The 17,730-nt window shown below is 28.8% G+C and overlaps 1 protein-coding gene across 1 annotated transcript in view; it reads right to left on the bottom strand.

Moving 5' to 3' along the window:
• The window catches only part of LOC148952515 (vesicular glutamate transporter 1-like), a 282,421-nt gene that overhangs the window by 105,018 nt on the left and 159,673 nt on the right, over positions 1-17,730 (bottom strand). The window contains exon 4 of the mRNA XM_089089939.1: positions 3,658-3,809. Within this exon, the coding sequence (XP_088946065.1) occupies positions 3,658-3,809 (152 nt within the window). The remainder of the gene's footprint in view (positions 1-3,657; positions 3,810-17,730) is intronic.

The following is a 17,730-nucleotide window of genomic DNA, read 5'->3' as shown; positions in this document are numbered from 1 at the left end:
GCAAATTCTCTCAAGTCATTTTATTTGTACTGCTGAGAAAAGACGTAAATAGGCAAAAGGCATACAAAATTTTTTTTAAGTGCTAATGCCGTACACAGTTCAGCTACTAGGCCTAGTCGTCGATTAACACGAAGTCTACGTGATATTCGGCTGTCTTAGGCACTAGAAATCTGGCGCTGAAAGAGACGGACGGGAAGCCTTCTAGTTTCTGGAAGAGTCGCCGACTACGAGGCTTAGATATGTAATATCCGCCTTACGAGTAACTTATACTCTAGATCAACTTTTGAACCTCTATGTCCCAGGTTAACTTTAAAAACTCTTTGAACTGAGCCCTTGCTCTACAGAACGACGAATACCTTTTCTGTGTTAAACTTAACATTTATTTTGAAGAGGCTTGACTAAAAAAAAAAAAAAAAAAAAAAAAAAAAAAAAAAAAAAATATATATATATCAAAAACGTTTTACAGTGATTAGAGACAAATTATCATAAGAAATAAGTGATACACCCATACCTTTCGCTAGGGACTATACGTCCAGGACAGAGCTATTAAATGAATTTGGGGATGTTGATTATGACGATTAAGTGAGTTTAAAATAATATACAAAATACAAATAACATAAGTAACTGATAGGGCTCAGTTTGGGTATATGCCGTGAACAAATCGAAAGCATGACTGACATTAAGAAACCAAATAACTTTCCTGACTTTATCAGCCTAACTGAAATTAATGACAGCACCGTCAGTGTGTAAGTACATTATCTTCCTTTCTGAAGCCAAAATTGCTGAGGTTGCATTTACCAATAAACCAAAGAGTATAGGAAACTTATCAAACAGTTCGTGGCACAGTTTATATAATTAGCAGTATGATCTTTCCCTATCACACCCATTATAAAAACCCGGACCGCGGTGCAAGTGCTCCAGAGAACCTATAAACATACACGACATTAGATCTTTTTACGGGTAGACAAGTCAGATCTCTCTTGAACGCGAAACTTGGCTTCAACGTTGGAACACTGATTTTAAATTAATTTATTCCAATACATACATGAAAATCGGTAATTAGTAGTGCAATGTTATTATTAGATGTTTTTAAGGATTAAAAATAGGTTTCGAAGTCTCAAGTTGGTTTCAAAGGCATTTTGAGAAAGTTTCTGCCAAAATACGCGTTCCAGGGTAATTGGACCGCTGATGGCAGATATAGTATTGGTTATTGGGAAGTATACAGACGTTTTCAGGGGAGATTTTTTCTTTAAGGGGGGGGGGGGGTTGGTCGGGGGTTATTTGGGAGGATCTTTCCATGAAGGAAATTTTCATTGGGTAAGGGACATTGCTATGAAGGGGACACCGGCCTTCCCAGCATTATTTAAAAAAAGATCAGAAATTAGATATAAAAAAACAAGTTTTTCAGCTGCAACAGCAGCAACATCAAAACTTTAAACGAACAGAAAATATTACATATATGATTGGGTTCACCCCCTAGTCAATACCTCGTTCTTTAAGCCAAAGATTTTTTAGTACTTTCATAAGAGCTATTTATTCTAATTAACGGCCTTTGTGATTAAGCGGTCATTTTTAATGAATTGGAACAAAAGTCGAGCTTTAGCTTAAAGAGCAAGGTATTGACTAGGAGGCGAACCCCCTAATATGCGTATTAAAAATATAAGAATATAGAAGTTCGTTACGTAAGTTAATTCGTAAGTTACATATATTTATTACTAATAAAAACGTTCGTAAATAAAATTAAACAAGTTTCGAGAAATCCATTTAACCAAATAAAAGTAAATTAAATGCAAATTTTGTTTTAATTATTCATGTAGGGTGAGCCAAGATCAAAACCTGCATTTATTCAAAAACGTTCAAAAATTAAATAAAAAAAACAAGTTTTTTTTTTAACTGAAAGTAAAGAACGACGTTAAAACTTAAAACGAACAGAAATTATTACGTATATGAAAGGGGCTGTCCCCTCCTTAACGCCTCGCTCTTTACGATAAATTTTGACTTTCTCACAACTCTATTTTTTTAAACAATAAAAAACTTTAGCGTAAAGAGCGAGGCGTTAAGGAGGGGGAACCCCCTTTCATATAAGGAATAATTTCTGTTCGTTTTAAGTTTTAACGTCGTTCCTTACTTTCAGTTAAAAAAACTTGTTTTTTTTATTTAATCTGAGTTAGAAACGGGTACTGGTGTTGAAAAGGTAAGTCCCCACGTATTTCATTAGTTCGGTAGTTTTGTACCGAATCTTAGCTTTGCTTAGTTGCTATTTGCAGCCTACCTTAAACTGTTGCATGGTTGTGTTTTTTGAAACTTTAAAATGCAGGGGTGGGTAATGAATGCAAAATACTGTCATCAGTTGGCCGACCAGGCTAAAGTTAATTTAGTTAATCCAGCTTCTTATATGTTTATCCAGGTTGATCCAGGCATCAGTTGGCCGACCAGGCTAAAGTTAATTCAGTTAATCCAGCTTCTTATATGTTAATCCAGGTTAATCCAGGCATCAGTTGGCCGACCAGGCTAAAGGGGAGGGCAATGAAAGCAAAATACTGTCATCAGTTGGCCGACCAGGCTAAAGTTAATTGGCCTACTTAATCTTTTAAGATTTTCCCAAACTATCCCAAACCATTTTCGGCACACAAGATTTTTAATTGGAATGAGTATTTAAAATAACTAATTAATCATCAATCACAGAAAAATTTCAGCTTGAATGCTTTAATTTAGCGCATCACATCAACTAACTTTTTTTAAATTTCTAATTTCTTCAAAAATGTCGACAGATGCGACCTGTCAGTGACACTGGTAGTTTTTTAATCTTTATCCTCACATGCTAAATCGCAAATGATCCGCTTCTTATATGTTTGTGATTGGCTATCAACTAAAAATTATGAGCTTCTCAAAAATATTTGAAACAGTTACAGTTACAGTTATTTAGGTCATTTTCTAGTTTCTTTTTGTCAGAAAGAGGATTCTTTTTTCTGAAAGAGGAGAAAGAGGCAACAACTGAAAGCTGAAGAAGAAATCATTCCTTTTGTAAACGTTGTTTGGACAAGTAGTGCATGGTTTACAAGTTACTCTTTCCATTCATTTTGAGAAACGTATTCTCATTTTTTCTTTCGGAAAAAAAATTAATCATGCCAGGTTTGCAGGTGTTTAATACTATTTTTGAACAAATAAAAGTTCAATGGGGCCTTTTATCAGAGAGTGAAAACAATAACAAAATTTCCGGACATTTCGGTCACATACACAGTGAACGTCCTCGGCAGATAAACTGTGTATGTGACCGAAATATACAGATATTTTTTTATTATTTTTACTGTCTAATGCAAGAATTTGTTCTCACGGAACTGTTATTTACATGTCATGGAAAGGCAGCGTGGTCTTTGAAAATACTTAAATACCATTTTTAGGAAAACTTTAATTTACAAATCTGTGAACTCGAAAAAAGGACCAAAAAACACTAATTTTTGTTCCGTTTTTTTTTCAAGGAGCTAAGGATTTTCTTTATCTTTTTCTTAGTGATGCTAATTTAACAAAAAGTTCAAATTGTACGAGCTTCTGAAAGAAATTGGATCAGAAGGGCCTCACCAGAAGGGCCTCATGTTAAATTACAAAAAAATAAATAAAAAATAAATAAATATAAGGATTATAGGTAAATGACCTTACCTATACTTGCTAATAGGGCTATTGTAAATCTTTTACTCATGTTGCAGCAAGGACAGTCAGGGGCCAGATACTGGTCAATTTTTCGCAAAGGAGGTCGCTCCAGTTCTGGCAATGAATCTGGGGTGCCAGGATTGTTATACCCATTTGGCTCTCTAAAACATTAATTTGCTTTTGAATTTTTTTTTCTCTGATAGTTATATTCACTTGAACAATCCGAACAGTTACTTTTTTATCCGAGAAATTCTCCTTAGTATCAACAAGTGTCTTAACAAAGAATGTGAAGCATGAAATAATTATTGCCTGTTTTCTACAAAAATATAACATTCCCCCCTCGAAATAATTCCTTGCAGACATGCCTGCATTGAACGTTAACAATTGTTGACGCCACTTTACTGCTAGTGATGGTAGTTCCCAAAGTTTATCTTTAATAAATACAAAAAAAAAAAGCCTCATAGGGGGCTATTGAAGAAAGGGTGGAAGTTGGCAACACAATTATTGCTGTTTGCATCTGTTTAAAATTTGGTATTGCAATGTTGTTTTCTTTTAGGTTTTATTCTTTTATTCCTTGTAATATTTTTCTTTTTTACTGTTCATAGAAAAACTTTTTCAATTTTGTTATTTTTCATAATTGATATAACACAATAGCAAGACATGGTTATTTGGCATTATGATCTCTTTTTCTAATGCAGTTTTTCATGCTGATGACAGACCTGAAAATTATTTTGCCGTACCTGTTGAATATTTTGTCCATCTAAAAGAGGCGTACGAAACAATACGTATTTATATTCCCCTTCTGAGGCTGTTATAGATATATAAAAATATTTGTATTATGATTCGTTTTAAGTAAAGCACCAATTTTGTTCATCTAAAAGAGGCATAGGAAACAATGTCGTACATATCTATGTAATTAAAGAGGCATGCAAGTAGAAAGGGGTCAGGAGGTCCCGTACGAACACCAAATATGGGCATAGAGTCCCTAGGGAGAACACCTGTGCTGTCAGTCCCGATCCCACACCATATATGGGCATGGAATCCCCAGGGAGAACACGTTTTTCTCACTGAGAATGAAAAAACAGGATTTTTCTCACTTTGATGTATTTCCAAGGAGAATTGTCTCCGGGCGAAGTTTATTAATGTCTTTGGAGTTCACCCAGGAGCATTGTTTCCGGGCGAAGCTTATTTATGTCTTCTGTGTTCGTCCAGGAGAATTGTTTCTGGGCGAAGTTTTTTAATGTCTAACGGGTGATGTCAAGGTTTATTGATTTGTCACAAAAGTGGAATTAAATTGTTGTTTCTAAGAGGAATTATTGATTCACGAAAGGGGAATTAATTTGTTGTTTCTAAGAGGAATTATTGATTCACAAAAGGGGAATTAATTTGTTGTTTCTAAGGAGAATTATTGATTCACGAAAGGGGAATTAATTTGTTGTTTCTAAGGGCAATTATTGATTCAAGAAAGGGGAATTAATTTGTTGTTTCTAAGGGGAATTATTGATTCACGAAAGGGGAATTACTTTATTGTTTCTAAGGGGAATTATTGATTCAAGAAAGGGGAATTATTTCGGCGAAACAGTTAGAGACATTTTAAAAGATGATTTTAGAAGATGTTTTAGAAGAGGATTTGAGGGTGAAACTCTTATGGTCGTTATAATACACAAGTTGTATTTGAACAGTATTGTGAGGTCCTCTACCCCAACCCCAAAGGGCCCCGATCCCCCTACCCCAACCCTGACGGAACCCCCCGGCCCCCAAAGGTCCCCTGGGCCCCCCGCACCCCCAAAGCCCCACCAAGGCCTTCCATTCCCTCTTGCTTATTGATTTTTTAAGTTTTTTCGGACTGAATTGTTTATACTTAGAAATTATCCAACATTTTTCAGGTTTTTTCTTTAACCCACTGGCATAGAGTTTTAGCCTAGAGTCTTAGGTTAGTTTTATTTAGAGCTGAAGTTTACTTTAGTTTTAGTTAAGAGTTTAGAGTTTTAGCTTAGAGTCTTAGCTTAGAGTTTTGTTAGAGTTCTAGTTTAGGTTAGTTTTAGTTAAGAGTTTAGGGTTTTTAGCCTAGAGTCTTAGCTTAGAGTTTTTGTTAGAGTTCTAGTTTAGTTTAGTTTTAGTTAAGAGTTTTAGCTTAGAGTCTTAGCTAAGAGTTTTAGTTAGAGTTGAAGTTTAGTTTATTTTTAGTTATTAGTTTAAAGTTTTACCTTAGAGTCGTAGCTTAGAGTTTTAGTTAGAGTTGAAGTTTAGTTTAGTTATAGTTAAGAGTTAAGAGTTTTAGCTTAGAGTCTTAGCTTAGAGTTTTTGTTAGAGTTCAAGTTTAGTTTATTTTTAGGTAAGAGTTTGGTGTTTTACCTTAGAGTCATAGCTTAGAGTTTTAGTTAGAGTTCTAGTTTAGTTTAGTTTTATTTAATAGTTTAGAGTTTTAGCTTAGAGTCTTAGCTTAGAGTTATTGTTAGAGTTCAAGTTTAGTTTAGTTTTAGTTAAGAGTTTAGAGTTTTAGCTTAGAGTCTTAGCTTAGAGTTTTTGTTAAAGTTGAAGTTTAGTTTAGTCATAGTTAAGAGTTTATAGTTTTAGCTTAGAGTCTTAGCTTAGAGTTTTTGTTAGAGTTCTAGTTTATTTTAGATATAGCTAAGAGTTTGGAGTTTTACCTTAGAGACTTAGCTTAGAGTTTTAGTTTAGTTTAGTTTTAGTTCAGAGTTTAGAGTTTTTTAGTTTAGAGTCTAAGCTTAGAGTTTTTGTTAGAGTTATAGTTTAGTTTAGCTTTAGTTAAGATTTTGTAGTTTTACCATAGAGTCTTAGCTTAGAGTTTTAGTTAGAGCTGAAGTTTAGTTTAGTTTTAGTTAAGAGTTTAGAGTTTTAGCTTACAATCATAGCTTAGAGTTTTACGTAATGTTGTAGTTTAGTTAGGTTTTAGTTAAGAGTTTCAAGTTTTAGCTTAGAGTTTTGTTTAGAGTTTTAGTTTAGTTCAGTTTTAGTTAAGAGTTTAGAGTTTTAGCTTAGAGACTTAGCTTAGAGTTTTAGTTATAGTTCTAGTTTAGTAAAGTTATAGTTAAGAGTTTAGAGTTTTACCTTGGAGTCATAGCTTAGAGTTTTAGTTAGAGTTCTAGTTTAGTTTAGTTATAGTTTAGAGTTTATAATTTTAGCTTAGAGTCTTAGCTTAGAGTTTCTGTTAGAGTTCTAGTTTAGTTTACTTATAGTTAAGAGTTTAGAGTTTTAGCTTAGAGTCTTAGCTTAGAGTTTTTGTTAGAGTTCTAGTTTAGTTTAGTAATAGTTAAGAGTTTAGAGTTTTAACTTAGAGTCTTAGCTTAGAGTTTTTGTTAGAGTTATAGTTTAGTTTAGTTATAGTTAAGAGTTTGGAGTTTTACCTTAGTGACTTAACTTAGAGTTTTAGTTTAGTTTAAATTTAGTTAAGAGTTTAGAGTTTTAGCTTAGAGTCTTATCTTAGAGTTTTTGATAAAGTTCTAGTTTAGTTTAGTTTTAGTTAAGAGTTTAGAGTTTTTAGATTAGAGTCTTAGTTTAGAGTTTTTTGTTGAAGTTCTAGTTTAGTTTAAAGTTTTAGCTTAGACTTAGAGTTTTAATTAGAGTTCTAGTTTAGTTTCGTTTTAGTTAAGAGTTTAGAGTTTTAGGTTAGAGTCTTAGCTTAGAGTTTTTGTTAGAGTTCTAGTTTAGTTTAGTTTTAGTTAAGAGTTTAGAGTTTTAGCTTAGAGTCTTAGCTTAGAGTTTTTGTTAGAGTTCTAGTTAAGTTTAATTTTAGTTTAGAGTTTGATGTTTTACCTTTGAGTTTCAGTTAGAGTTCTAGTTTAGTTTACTTTTAGTTAAGAGTTTGGTGTTTTACCATAGAGTCTTAGCTTAGAGTTTTTGTTTAGTTTAGTTTTACTTAAGAGTTTAGAGTTTTAGCTTAGAGTCTTAGCTTAGAGTTTTTGTTAGAGTTCTAGTTTAGTTTAATTTTAGTTTAGAGTTTGATGTTTTACCTTTGAGTTTCAGTTAGAGTTATAGTTTAGTTTACTTTTAGTTAAGAGTTTGGTGTTTTACCATGGAAACATAGATTAGAGTTTTAGTTAGAGTTCTAGTTTAGTTTATTTTTAGTTAAGAGTTTATAGATTTAGCTTAGAGTCTTATCTTAGAGTTTTTTTTAGAGTTGTAGTTTATTTTAGTTTTAGTTAAGAGTTTAGAGTTTTCAGCTTAGAGTCTTAGTTTAGAGTTTTTTTTTGTTGAAGTTCTATATTAGTTTAGTTTCAGTTTAGAGTTTAGATTTTTACCTTAAAGTCTTAGCTTAGAGTTTTTGTTAGAGTTGAAGTTTAGTTTAGTAATAGTTAATATTTTAGAATTTTAGCTTAGAGTCTTAGCTTAGAGTTTTTGTTAGAGTTCTAGTTTAGTTTAGATATAGTTAAGCGTTTGGAGTTCTACCTTCGAGACTTAGCTTAGAGTTTTAGTTTAGTTTAGTTTTAGTTAAGAGTTTAGAGTTTTTTAGCTTAGAGTCTTAGCTTAGAGCTTTTGTTAGAGTTCTAGTTTAGTTTAGTTTTAGTTAAGGGTTTGGTGTTTTACCTTAGAGTCATAGCTTAAAGTTTTAGTTAGAGTTCTAGTTTAGTTTAGTTTTAGTTAAGAGTTTACAGTTTTAGCTTAGAGTCTTAGCTTAGAGTTTTAGTTAGAGTTATAGTTTAGTTTAGTTTTAGTTAAGAGTTTAGAGTTTTTATCTTAGATTATTAGATTAGAGTTTTTGTTGAAGTTATAGTTTAGTTTATTTTTATTTAATAGTTTATATTTTTAGCTTATAGTATTATATTATATTTTTTTTTATAGATCTATTTTATTTTAGTTTTAGTTACGAGTTTAGAGTTTTATATTATAGTATTAGTTTATAGTTATAGTTATATTTTAATTTTAGTTTATTTGTAGTTAAGAATTTAGAGTTTTTAGCTTAGAGTCGTAGTTTAGAGTTTTTGTTAGAGTTCTAGTTTAGTTTAGTTATGAGTTTAGAGTTTTATCATGGAGTCATAGCTTAGAGTTTTTGTTGAAGTTGAAGTTTAGTTTAGTCACAGTTAAGAATTTAGAGTTTTTAGCTTAGAGTCTTAGCTCAGAGTTTTACTTAGAGTTCTAGTTTAGTCTAGTTTTAGTTAAGAGTTTAGAGTTTTATCTTAGAGTCTTAGCTTAGAGTTTTTGTTGAAGCTCTAGTTTAGTTTAGTTAAGAGTTTTGAGTTCTACCTTAGAGTCTTAGCTTAGAGTTTTACTTAGAGTTGAAGTTTAGTTTAGTTATAGTTAAGGGTTTATAGTTTTAGCTTGGAGTCTTAGCTTAGAGTTTTAGTTAGAGTTCTAGCTTAATTTAGTTTTAGTTAAGAGTTTAGAGTTTTAATTTAAAGTCATAGCTTAGAGTTTTAGTTGGAGTTCTAGTTTAGTTTAGTTTTAGTTAAGAGTTTTGAGTTTTACCTTAAAGTCTTAGATTAGAGTTTTAATTAGGGTTGAAGTTTCGTTTAGTTTAGTTATAGTTAAGAGTTTATAGTTTTAGCTTAGAGTCTTAGCTTAGAGTTTTAGTTAGAGTTATTAATTAGTTTAGTTTTAGTTAAGAGTTATAGCTTAGAGGTTTAGCCTAGAATCTTAGCTTAGAGATTTAGTTAGAGTTGAAGTTTAGTCTAAACTAGCATAATCACAAAATTCCACAATATTGCATAGAAATACCAAAACCTTTGGTTAGATTAGTTTAGGTTAGGTTAGAGGTTTGGTTTCTCCACGTTTAAGTTATGTTAGATTAGCTTATCATGATCGCTCATGATAAGTTAACCTAATCTAACTGGTACAAAGTCGACATGGGGGGATTTTCCGGCGAGTATGGTTAGGTTAGGTTAGGCTAGATCAAGTTAGGTTAGGTTAAGTTAGGTTAGCCTACGTACGCGCACGTACGAAGGCTAACCTAACCTAACTTAACCTAACCTAACTTGATCTAGCCTAACCTAACGCTCATGAGCGCTCATGATAAGCTAACCTAATCTAACCTAACTTAAACGTGGAGAAACCTAACCTCTAACCTAACCTAACCTAATCTAACCTATGGTTTTGGTATTTCTATGCAATATTGTGGAATTTTGTGGTTATGCTAGTTTAGACTAAACTTCAACTCTAACTAAATATCTAAGCTAAGATTCTAGACTAAACCTCTAAGCTATAACTCTTAACTAAAACTAAACTGAACAATAACTCTAACTAAAACTCTAAGATAAGAGTCTAATCTAAAACTATAAAATATTAACTAAAACTAAATTACCCTAAACTTCAAGTATAAAAGAAACTTTAATCTAGGATTTTAAGGAAAAACCCAAAACTCTTACTTAACACTAAACCAAGACAGAACTCTAAATAAAACTCTGAGCTAAGACTTCAACTTAAAACTATAAACTCTTAACTAAAACTAAACTAAGCTGTTAGTCTAACTAAAACTCTAAGCTAAGACTCCAAGCTAAAACTCTAAACCCTTTAACTATAACTAAACTAAACTTCAACTCTAAGTCAAACTCTAAGCTAAGACTCTAAGGTAGAACTCTAAACTCTTAACTAAACTAGAACTTCAACAAAAACTCTAAGCTAAGACTCTAACATAAAACTCTAAACTCTTAACTAAAACTGAAATAAACTATAACTCTAATTAAAACTCTAAGCTTAGACTCGAAGCTAAAAACTCTAAATTCTTAACTATGACTAAAAAAAACTTCAACTTCAACAAAAACTCTAAGCTATGACTCTATGATAAAACTCTAAACTCTTAACTAAACTAAACTAGAACTCTAACAAAAACTCTAAACTACGACTCTAAGCTAAAAACTCTAAACTCTTAACTATTACTAAACTAAACTTCAACTCTAAAAACCACTCTAATCTAAGAATATAAGCTAAAACTATAAACTCTTAAAAAAAAATACACTAAACTAAAAATACATAAAACCCTATACGATATTACTCTAAGCTAAAAGCAATAAATAACTAAATAAAACTAAACCACAATAGATCTATAGAAAAAAGTCCAAAATAAGACTCTAAGCTAAAAAACTATAAACTCTTAACTCAAATTAAAATAAACTAGAACTCTAACAAAAATTCTAAACTAAGATTCTAAGGTAAAACAGTAAACTCTTAAATAAAAGTAAACTAAACTAGAACTCTAACTGAAACTCAACGGAAAAACATCAAATTCTTAAATAAAATTAAACTAAATTAGAACTATAACAAAAAATCTAAGCTAATACTCTAAGGTAAAACTCGAAACTCTTAACTAAAACTAAACTAAACTACAACTCTAACAAAAACTCTAAGACAAGAATCAGTTAAAACTCTAAACTTTTAACTAAAACTTAACAAAACTATAACTTTAAGTAAAACTCTAAGCTATGACTCTAAGGTAAAACTCTAAATTCTTAACTGTAACTAAACTAAACTTTAACTCTAACTAAAACTCTAAGCTAAGACTCTATGGTAAAACTCTAAACTCTTAATTAAAACTAAATTAAAATATAAATATAAATAAAACTAAGATAATAATCTAATATAAAAACTCTAAACTATTAACTAAAACTAAAATAAAATATAACTATAATTAAAACTCTAAGTATAAGCTAAAACTCTAAACTAAAACTAAACTAGAACTTCAACAAAAACTCTAAACTAAGACTCTAAGCTAAAAACACTAAACTCTTAACTAAAACTAAACTAAACTAGAACTCTAACAAAAACTCTAAGCTGAGACTCTAAGCTAAAACTCTAAACTATTAAGTAAAACTAAACTAAAAATATAAGATAAGAATAAATTTTAAAAATCAAAAAAATTAAATATAACTAAACTAAAATAGAAATACAAAAAAAACTATAATCTAAGTCTCTAAGCTAAAATTCTAAACACATAAATAAAAATAAACTAAAATATAAGTCTAACAAAAACTCTAAGCTAAGACTCTAATCTAAAACTCTAAACTATAAAAAAACTTCAACAAAAACTGTAAGCTAATACTCTAATCTAAAAACTCTAAACTCTTAACTAAAACTAAAATAAAATATAACTCTAACAAAAACTCTAAGCTAAGACTCTAAGCTAAAAAACTCTAAACTCTTAACTAAAACTAAACTAAACTAGAACTCTAACTAAAACTCTAAGTTAAGATTCTATGGTAAAACACCAAACTCTTAACTAAAAGTAAACTAAATTAGAACTCTAACTGAAACTCAAAGGTAAAACATCAAACTCTTAACTAAAATTAAACTAAATTAGAACTCTAACAAAAACTCTAAGCTAAGACTCAGCTAAAACTCGAAACTCTTAACTAAAAATTAATCAAACTATAACTTTAAGTAAAACTCTAAGCTATGACTCTAAGGTAAAACTCTAAATTCTTAACTGTAACTAAACTAAACTTTAACTCTAACTAAAACTCTAATCTAAGACTATTTGTTAAAACTATAAAATATTAAATAAAAATAAAATAAAATAGAAATATAAATTAACATAATCTAATAATATAATATTAAAAATCTAAAATATTAACTAAAACTAAAATAAACTATAAATATAATTAAAAATATAATTATAAGATAAAAATATAAAAAAAAAACGAAATAACATAGAAATAAAACAAAAAATCTACTCTAAGACTCTAAGCTAAAAAATCTAAAAATTTAACTAAAACTAAACGAAACTAAATATCTAGAAAAAACTCTAAGCTATGACTCTAAGCTATAACACTTAACTATTAACTAAAACTAAACTAAAAATATAAGCTAAGTCTCTAATGAAAAACTCAAAACTCTTAACTATAAATAAGATAAACTAGAACTCTAACTAAAACACTAAGCTAAGACTCTAAGCTAAAACTCTTAACTCTTAACTAAAACTAAACAAAACTATAACTCAAACAAAACCTCTAAGCTAAGACTCTAAACTATTAACTACAACTAAATTAAACAAGAACTCTAATTAAAACTCTAAGTCTAAGCTAAAACTCTAAACTAAACTAGAACTTCAACAAAAAACTCTAAACAAAGACTCTAAGCTAAAAACTCTAAACTCTTAACTAAAACTAAACTAAACTAGAACTCTAACAAAAACTTTAAGATAAGACTCTACGCTAAAACTCTAAGCTCTCAACTAAAACTAAACTAAACTAAAACTCTAAGCTAAGTCTCAAAGGTAAAAAACTAAACTCTTAACTATAACTAAACTAAACTAGAACTCTAACAAAAACTATAAGCTAAGACTCTAAGCTAAAACTCTAAACTCTTAACTATTACTAAACTAAACTAGAACTCTAACACAAACTATAAGCTAAGACTCAAAGCTAAAACTCTAAACTCTTAACTATAAGTAAACTTAACTAGAACTATAACAGAAACTCTAATCTAAGTCTATAATCTAAAAACTCGAGACTCTTAACTATAACTAAACGAAACTAGAACTCTAACACAAACTATAAGCTAAGACTTTAAGCTATAACTGTAAACTCTGGCATAAAACTAAGCTTAAATAGCAATATAAATACAACTCTTAGCTATAACTCAAAGCTAAAACTTTGAACTCAAAAATCAAAATTCGATAAATTTTCACTCTAACAAAAACCTTAAGCTAAGACTCTAAGCTAAAAAAACAAATTATTAAAGATAAATAAACTAAACTAGAACTCTAACTAAAACTCTAAGATAAGTCTCTAAGGTAAAACTCTAAACTCTTAACTAAAACTAAACTAAACTAGAACTCTAACAAAAACTCTAAGGTAAGACTCTAAGCTAAAACTCGAAACTCTTAACTAAAACTTAACTAAACTACAACTTTAAGTAAAACTCTAAGCTATGAGTCTAAGCTAAAACTCTAAATTCTTAACTTTAAATAAACTAAACTTCAAATATAACTAAAACTATAAGCTAAGAATCTCTGGTAAAACTCTAAACTCTCAACTAAAACTTAACTAAACTAGAAATCTAACGAAAACTCTAAGCTAATACTCTAAGCTAAAAACTATAAACTATTAATTAAAAAAAAGCGAAACTATAATTGTAAAAGAAACTATAAGCTAAAAATATAAGATAAAAAAAACTCTAAACTCTTAGCTAAAAATAAAATACACTAAAACTCTAATCTAAGTATCTAAGTTAAAACTCCAAACTCTAAACTTTATCTAAACTAAAATATAACTCTAACAAAAAATCTAAGCTAAGACTCTAAGCTAAAACTCTAAACTATTAAATAAAACTAAACTAAACTAGATCTCTAACTAAAACTCTAAGCTATGGTTCTAAGGTAAAACACCAAACTCTTAACTAAAACTAAACTAAACTAGAACTCTAACAAAAACTCTAAGCTAAGACTCTAAGCTAAAAAACTCTAAACTCGTAACTAAAACTAAACTAAACTAAAACTCTAAACTAAACTAAACTAAGCTAAGTCTCGAAGGTAAAACTCCAAACGCTTAACTATATCTAAACTAAACTAGAACTCTAACAAAAACTCTAAGCTAGGACTCTAAGCTAAAACTCTAAACTCGTAACTAAACCTAAACTAAACTTGAACTCTAACAAAAACTCTAAGCCAAGAATCAAAGCTAGAACACTAAACTATTTACTATAACTAAACTAAACTATAACTTCAACAAAACATTCTAAGCTAATACTCTAGGCTAAAACAATAAAATCTTAACGAAAACTAAACTAAAATAGAACTCTAAGAAAAACTCTAAGCTAAGACTCTAATCTAAATTTATTAACTATTAACTAAAAATAAACTAAACTATAAATATAACAAAAACTATAAGATAAGACTCTATGGTAAAACATATAACTAATAACTAGATGTAAAATAAACTAAATCTTTAAAGTAAACTATAATGTAAAAACTAAAATTATTAACAAAAACTAAACTAAACTAGAACTCTAACAAAACGTCTGAGCTAAGACTCAATAGTAAAACTCTACAATCTTCACTATAACTGAAATAAACTAGAACTCTAACAAAAACATTAAGAAAATACTCACCTAAAACTCGAAACTCTTAACTAAAACTTAACCAAAGTATAACTTTAAGTAAAACTTAAAGCTATGACTCTAAGGTAAAACTCTAAATTCTTAACTGTAACTAAACTAAACTTTAACTCTAACTAAAACTCTAAGCTAAGACTCTATGTTAAAACTATAAACTCTTAAATAAAACTAAACAAAAATATAAATATGAATAAAACTAAACTATTACTCTGAGCAAAAAACTCTAAACTCTTATCTAAAAATAAACCAAACTAGAGCTCTAATTAAAACTCTAGGTGTAAGCTAAAACTCTAAACTAAAACTAAAATAAAATAGAACTTCAACAAAAACTCTAAACTAAGACTCTAAGCTAAAAACACTAAACTCTTAACTAAAACTAAACTAGAACTCTAACAAAACTCTAAGCTGAGACTCTAAGCTAAAACTCTAAACTCTTAAGTAAAACTAAACTAAACTAAACTAAAACTCTAAGCTAAGTCTCTAAGGTAAAACTCCAAACTCTTAACTATAACTAAACTAAACTAGAACTCTAACAAAAACTCTAAGGTAAGACTCTAAGCTAAAACTCGAAACTCTTAACTAAAACTTAACTAAACTACAACTTTAAGTAAAACTCTAAGCTATGACTCTAAGCTAGAACTCTAAATTCTTAACTGTAACTAAACTAAACTGCAACTCTAACTAAAACTCTAAGCTAAGACTCTATGGTAAAACTATAAACTCTTCACTAAAACTAAACTAAACTATAACTCTAACTAAAACTCTAAGATAATACTCTAAGCTAAAAACTATAAACTCTTAACTAAAACTAAAATAAACTAGAACTCTAACAAAAACTCTAATATATGAGTCTAAGCTAAAAAAATAATAACTCTTAAAAAAAATTAAACAAAACTATAACTAAATGCTAATACTCTACTGTAAAACTCCAAACTCTTAACTATATCTAAACTAAACTATAACTCTAAAGAACACTCTAATCTAAGACTCTAAGCTAAAACTCTAAACTCTTAACTATTACTAAACTAAACTTCAACTTTAACAAAAACTCTAAGCTAAGACTCTAAGCTAAAACTCTAAACTCTTAACTAAAACTAAAATAAACTATAAATACAAAAACAAATATAATATAAGAATATAATCTAAAAACTCTAAACTATTAAATATAAATAACAAAAACTAGACCTATAACAGAAACACTAATATAAGAGTCTAAACTTAAACTTTAGACTCTCAACTAAAACTAAACTAGATAAGAAATATAGCTAAAACTCTAAGATATAAATCCAAGGTAAAACACTAAACTCTTAAATAAAAGTAAACTAAACTATAACTCTAACAAAAACTCTAAGCTAAGACTCTAAGCTAAAAAACTCTAAACTCTTAACTAAAACTAAACTAAACTAAAACTCTAAGCTAATTATCTAATGTAAAACTCCAAAATCTTAAATAAAAGTAAACTAAACTAGAACTATAACGAAAAATAAAATCTAATACTATATTATAAAAATATAAACTATTAAATGTTAATAAAATAAAGTACATATCTATCAAAAAATATATGCTAAGACTATAAGCTAAAAATCTGAAATCTTAAATAAAAGTAAACTAGAATAGAACTTAAACATTAAATCTAAGCTAAGACTCTAAGCTAGAAACTCTAAACTCTTAACTAAAACTAAAATAAACTAGGACTCTTAAAAAAACTCTAAGCTACGACTATAAGCTAAAATTATAAACTATTAACTAAAACTAAACTAAACTAGAACTCTAACTGAAACTCTAAGGTAAAACATCAAACTCTTAACTAAAATTAAACTAAACTAGAACTCTAACAAAAAAAATCTAAGCTAGACTCTAAGATAAAACTCGAAACTCTTAACTAAAAACTTAACAAAACTAAAACTATAAGTAAAACTCTAAGCTATGACTCTAAGCTAAAACTCTAAACTCTCAATAGTAACTAAACAAAACTTAAACTATAACAAAAACTCTAATCTAAGACTCTAAGGTAAAACTCTAAACTCTTAACTAAAACTAAACTAAACTAGAACTCTAACAAAAACTCTAAGCTAAGACTCTAATCTAAAACTCGAAACTCTTAACTAAAACTTAACCAAACTACAACTTTAAGTAAAATTCTAAGCTATGACTCTAAGCTAAAACTCTAAATTCTTAACTGTAACTAAACTAAACTAGAACTCTAAATAAAACTCTAAGACTCTAAGCTAAAAACTCTAAACTCTTAACTAAAACTAAACTAGAACTCTAACAAAAACTCTAAGCTAAAAAACTCTAAACTTTTAACTAAAACTAAACCAAACTAAAACTCTAAGCTAAGTCTCTAAGGTAAAACTTCAAACTCTTACCTATACCTAAACTAAACTAGAACTATAACAAAAACTCTAAGCTAAGAATCTAAGCTAAAACTCTAAACTCTTAACTATAACTAAACTAAACTTCAACTCTAACAAAAACTCTAATCAAAGACTCTAAGGTAAAACTCTAAACTCTTAACTAAAACTAAACTAAACTAGAACTTCAACAAAAATTCTAAGCTAAGACTCTAAGCTAAAAACTCTAAACTCTTAACAAAACTAAACTAAACTAGAACTCTAACAAAAACTCTAAGCTATGACTCTTAAGATAAACTCTAAATTCTTAACTATAATTAAACTAAACTTCAACTTTAACCAAAACTCTAAGCTAAGACTCAAAACTAAAACTCTAAGCCCATAACTATTAGTAAACTAAACTTAAACTCTAACTAAAACCCTAAGCTAGGACTCTAAGATAGAACTCTAAACTCTTAACTAAAACTAAACTAAAATAGAATTTCAACAAAAACTATAAGCTAAGACTCTAAGTTCAAAACTAAACTCTTAACTATACTAAACTAAACTACAACTCTAAAAAAAACTCTAAGCTAAGACTCTAAGCTAAAACTATAAACTTTTAACTAAAACTAAAGTAAACTTCAACTATAACTAAAACTATAAGCTAAGACTCTAAGATAAAACTCTAAACTCTTAACTAAAAATAAACTAAACTAGAACTCTAACTGAAACTCAAAGG

The sequence above is a fragment of the Artemia sp. Qi Xiang Cuo genome, chromosome 5 (assembly GCF_049724085.1).
Source record: "Artemia sp. Qi Xiang Cuo chromosome 5, ASM4972408v1, whole genome shotgun sequence".
In the NCBI taxonomy this organism is placed as follows: Eukaryota; Metazoa; Arthropoda; class Branchiopoda; order Anostraca; family Artemiidae; genus Artemia; species Artemia sp. Qi Xiang Cuo.
Note: the sequence above shows the minus strand (reverse complement) of the source record. Positions and strands in the feature narration are given on the sequence as shown.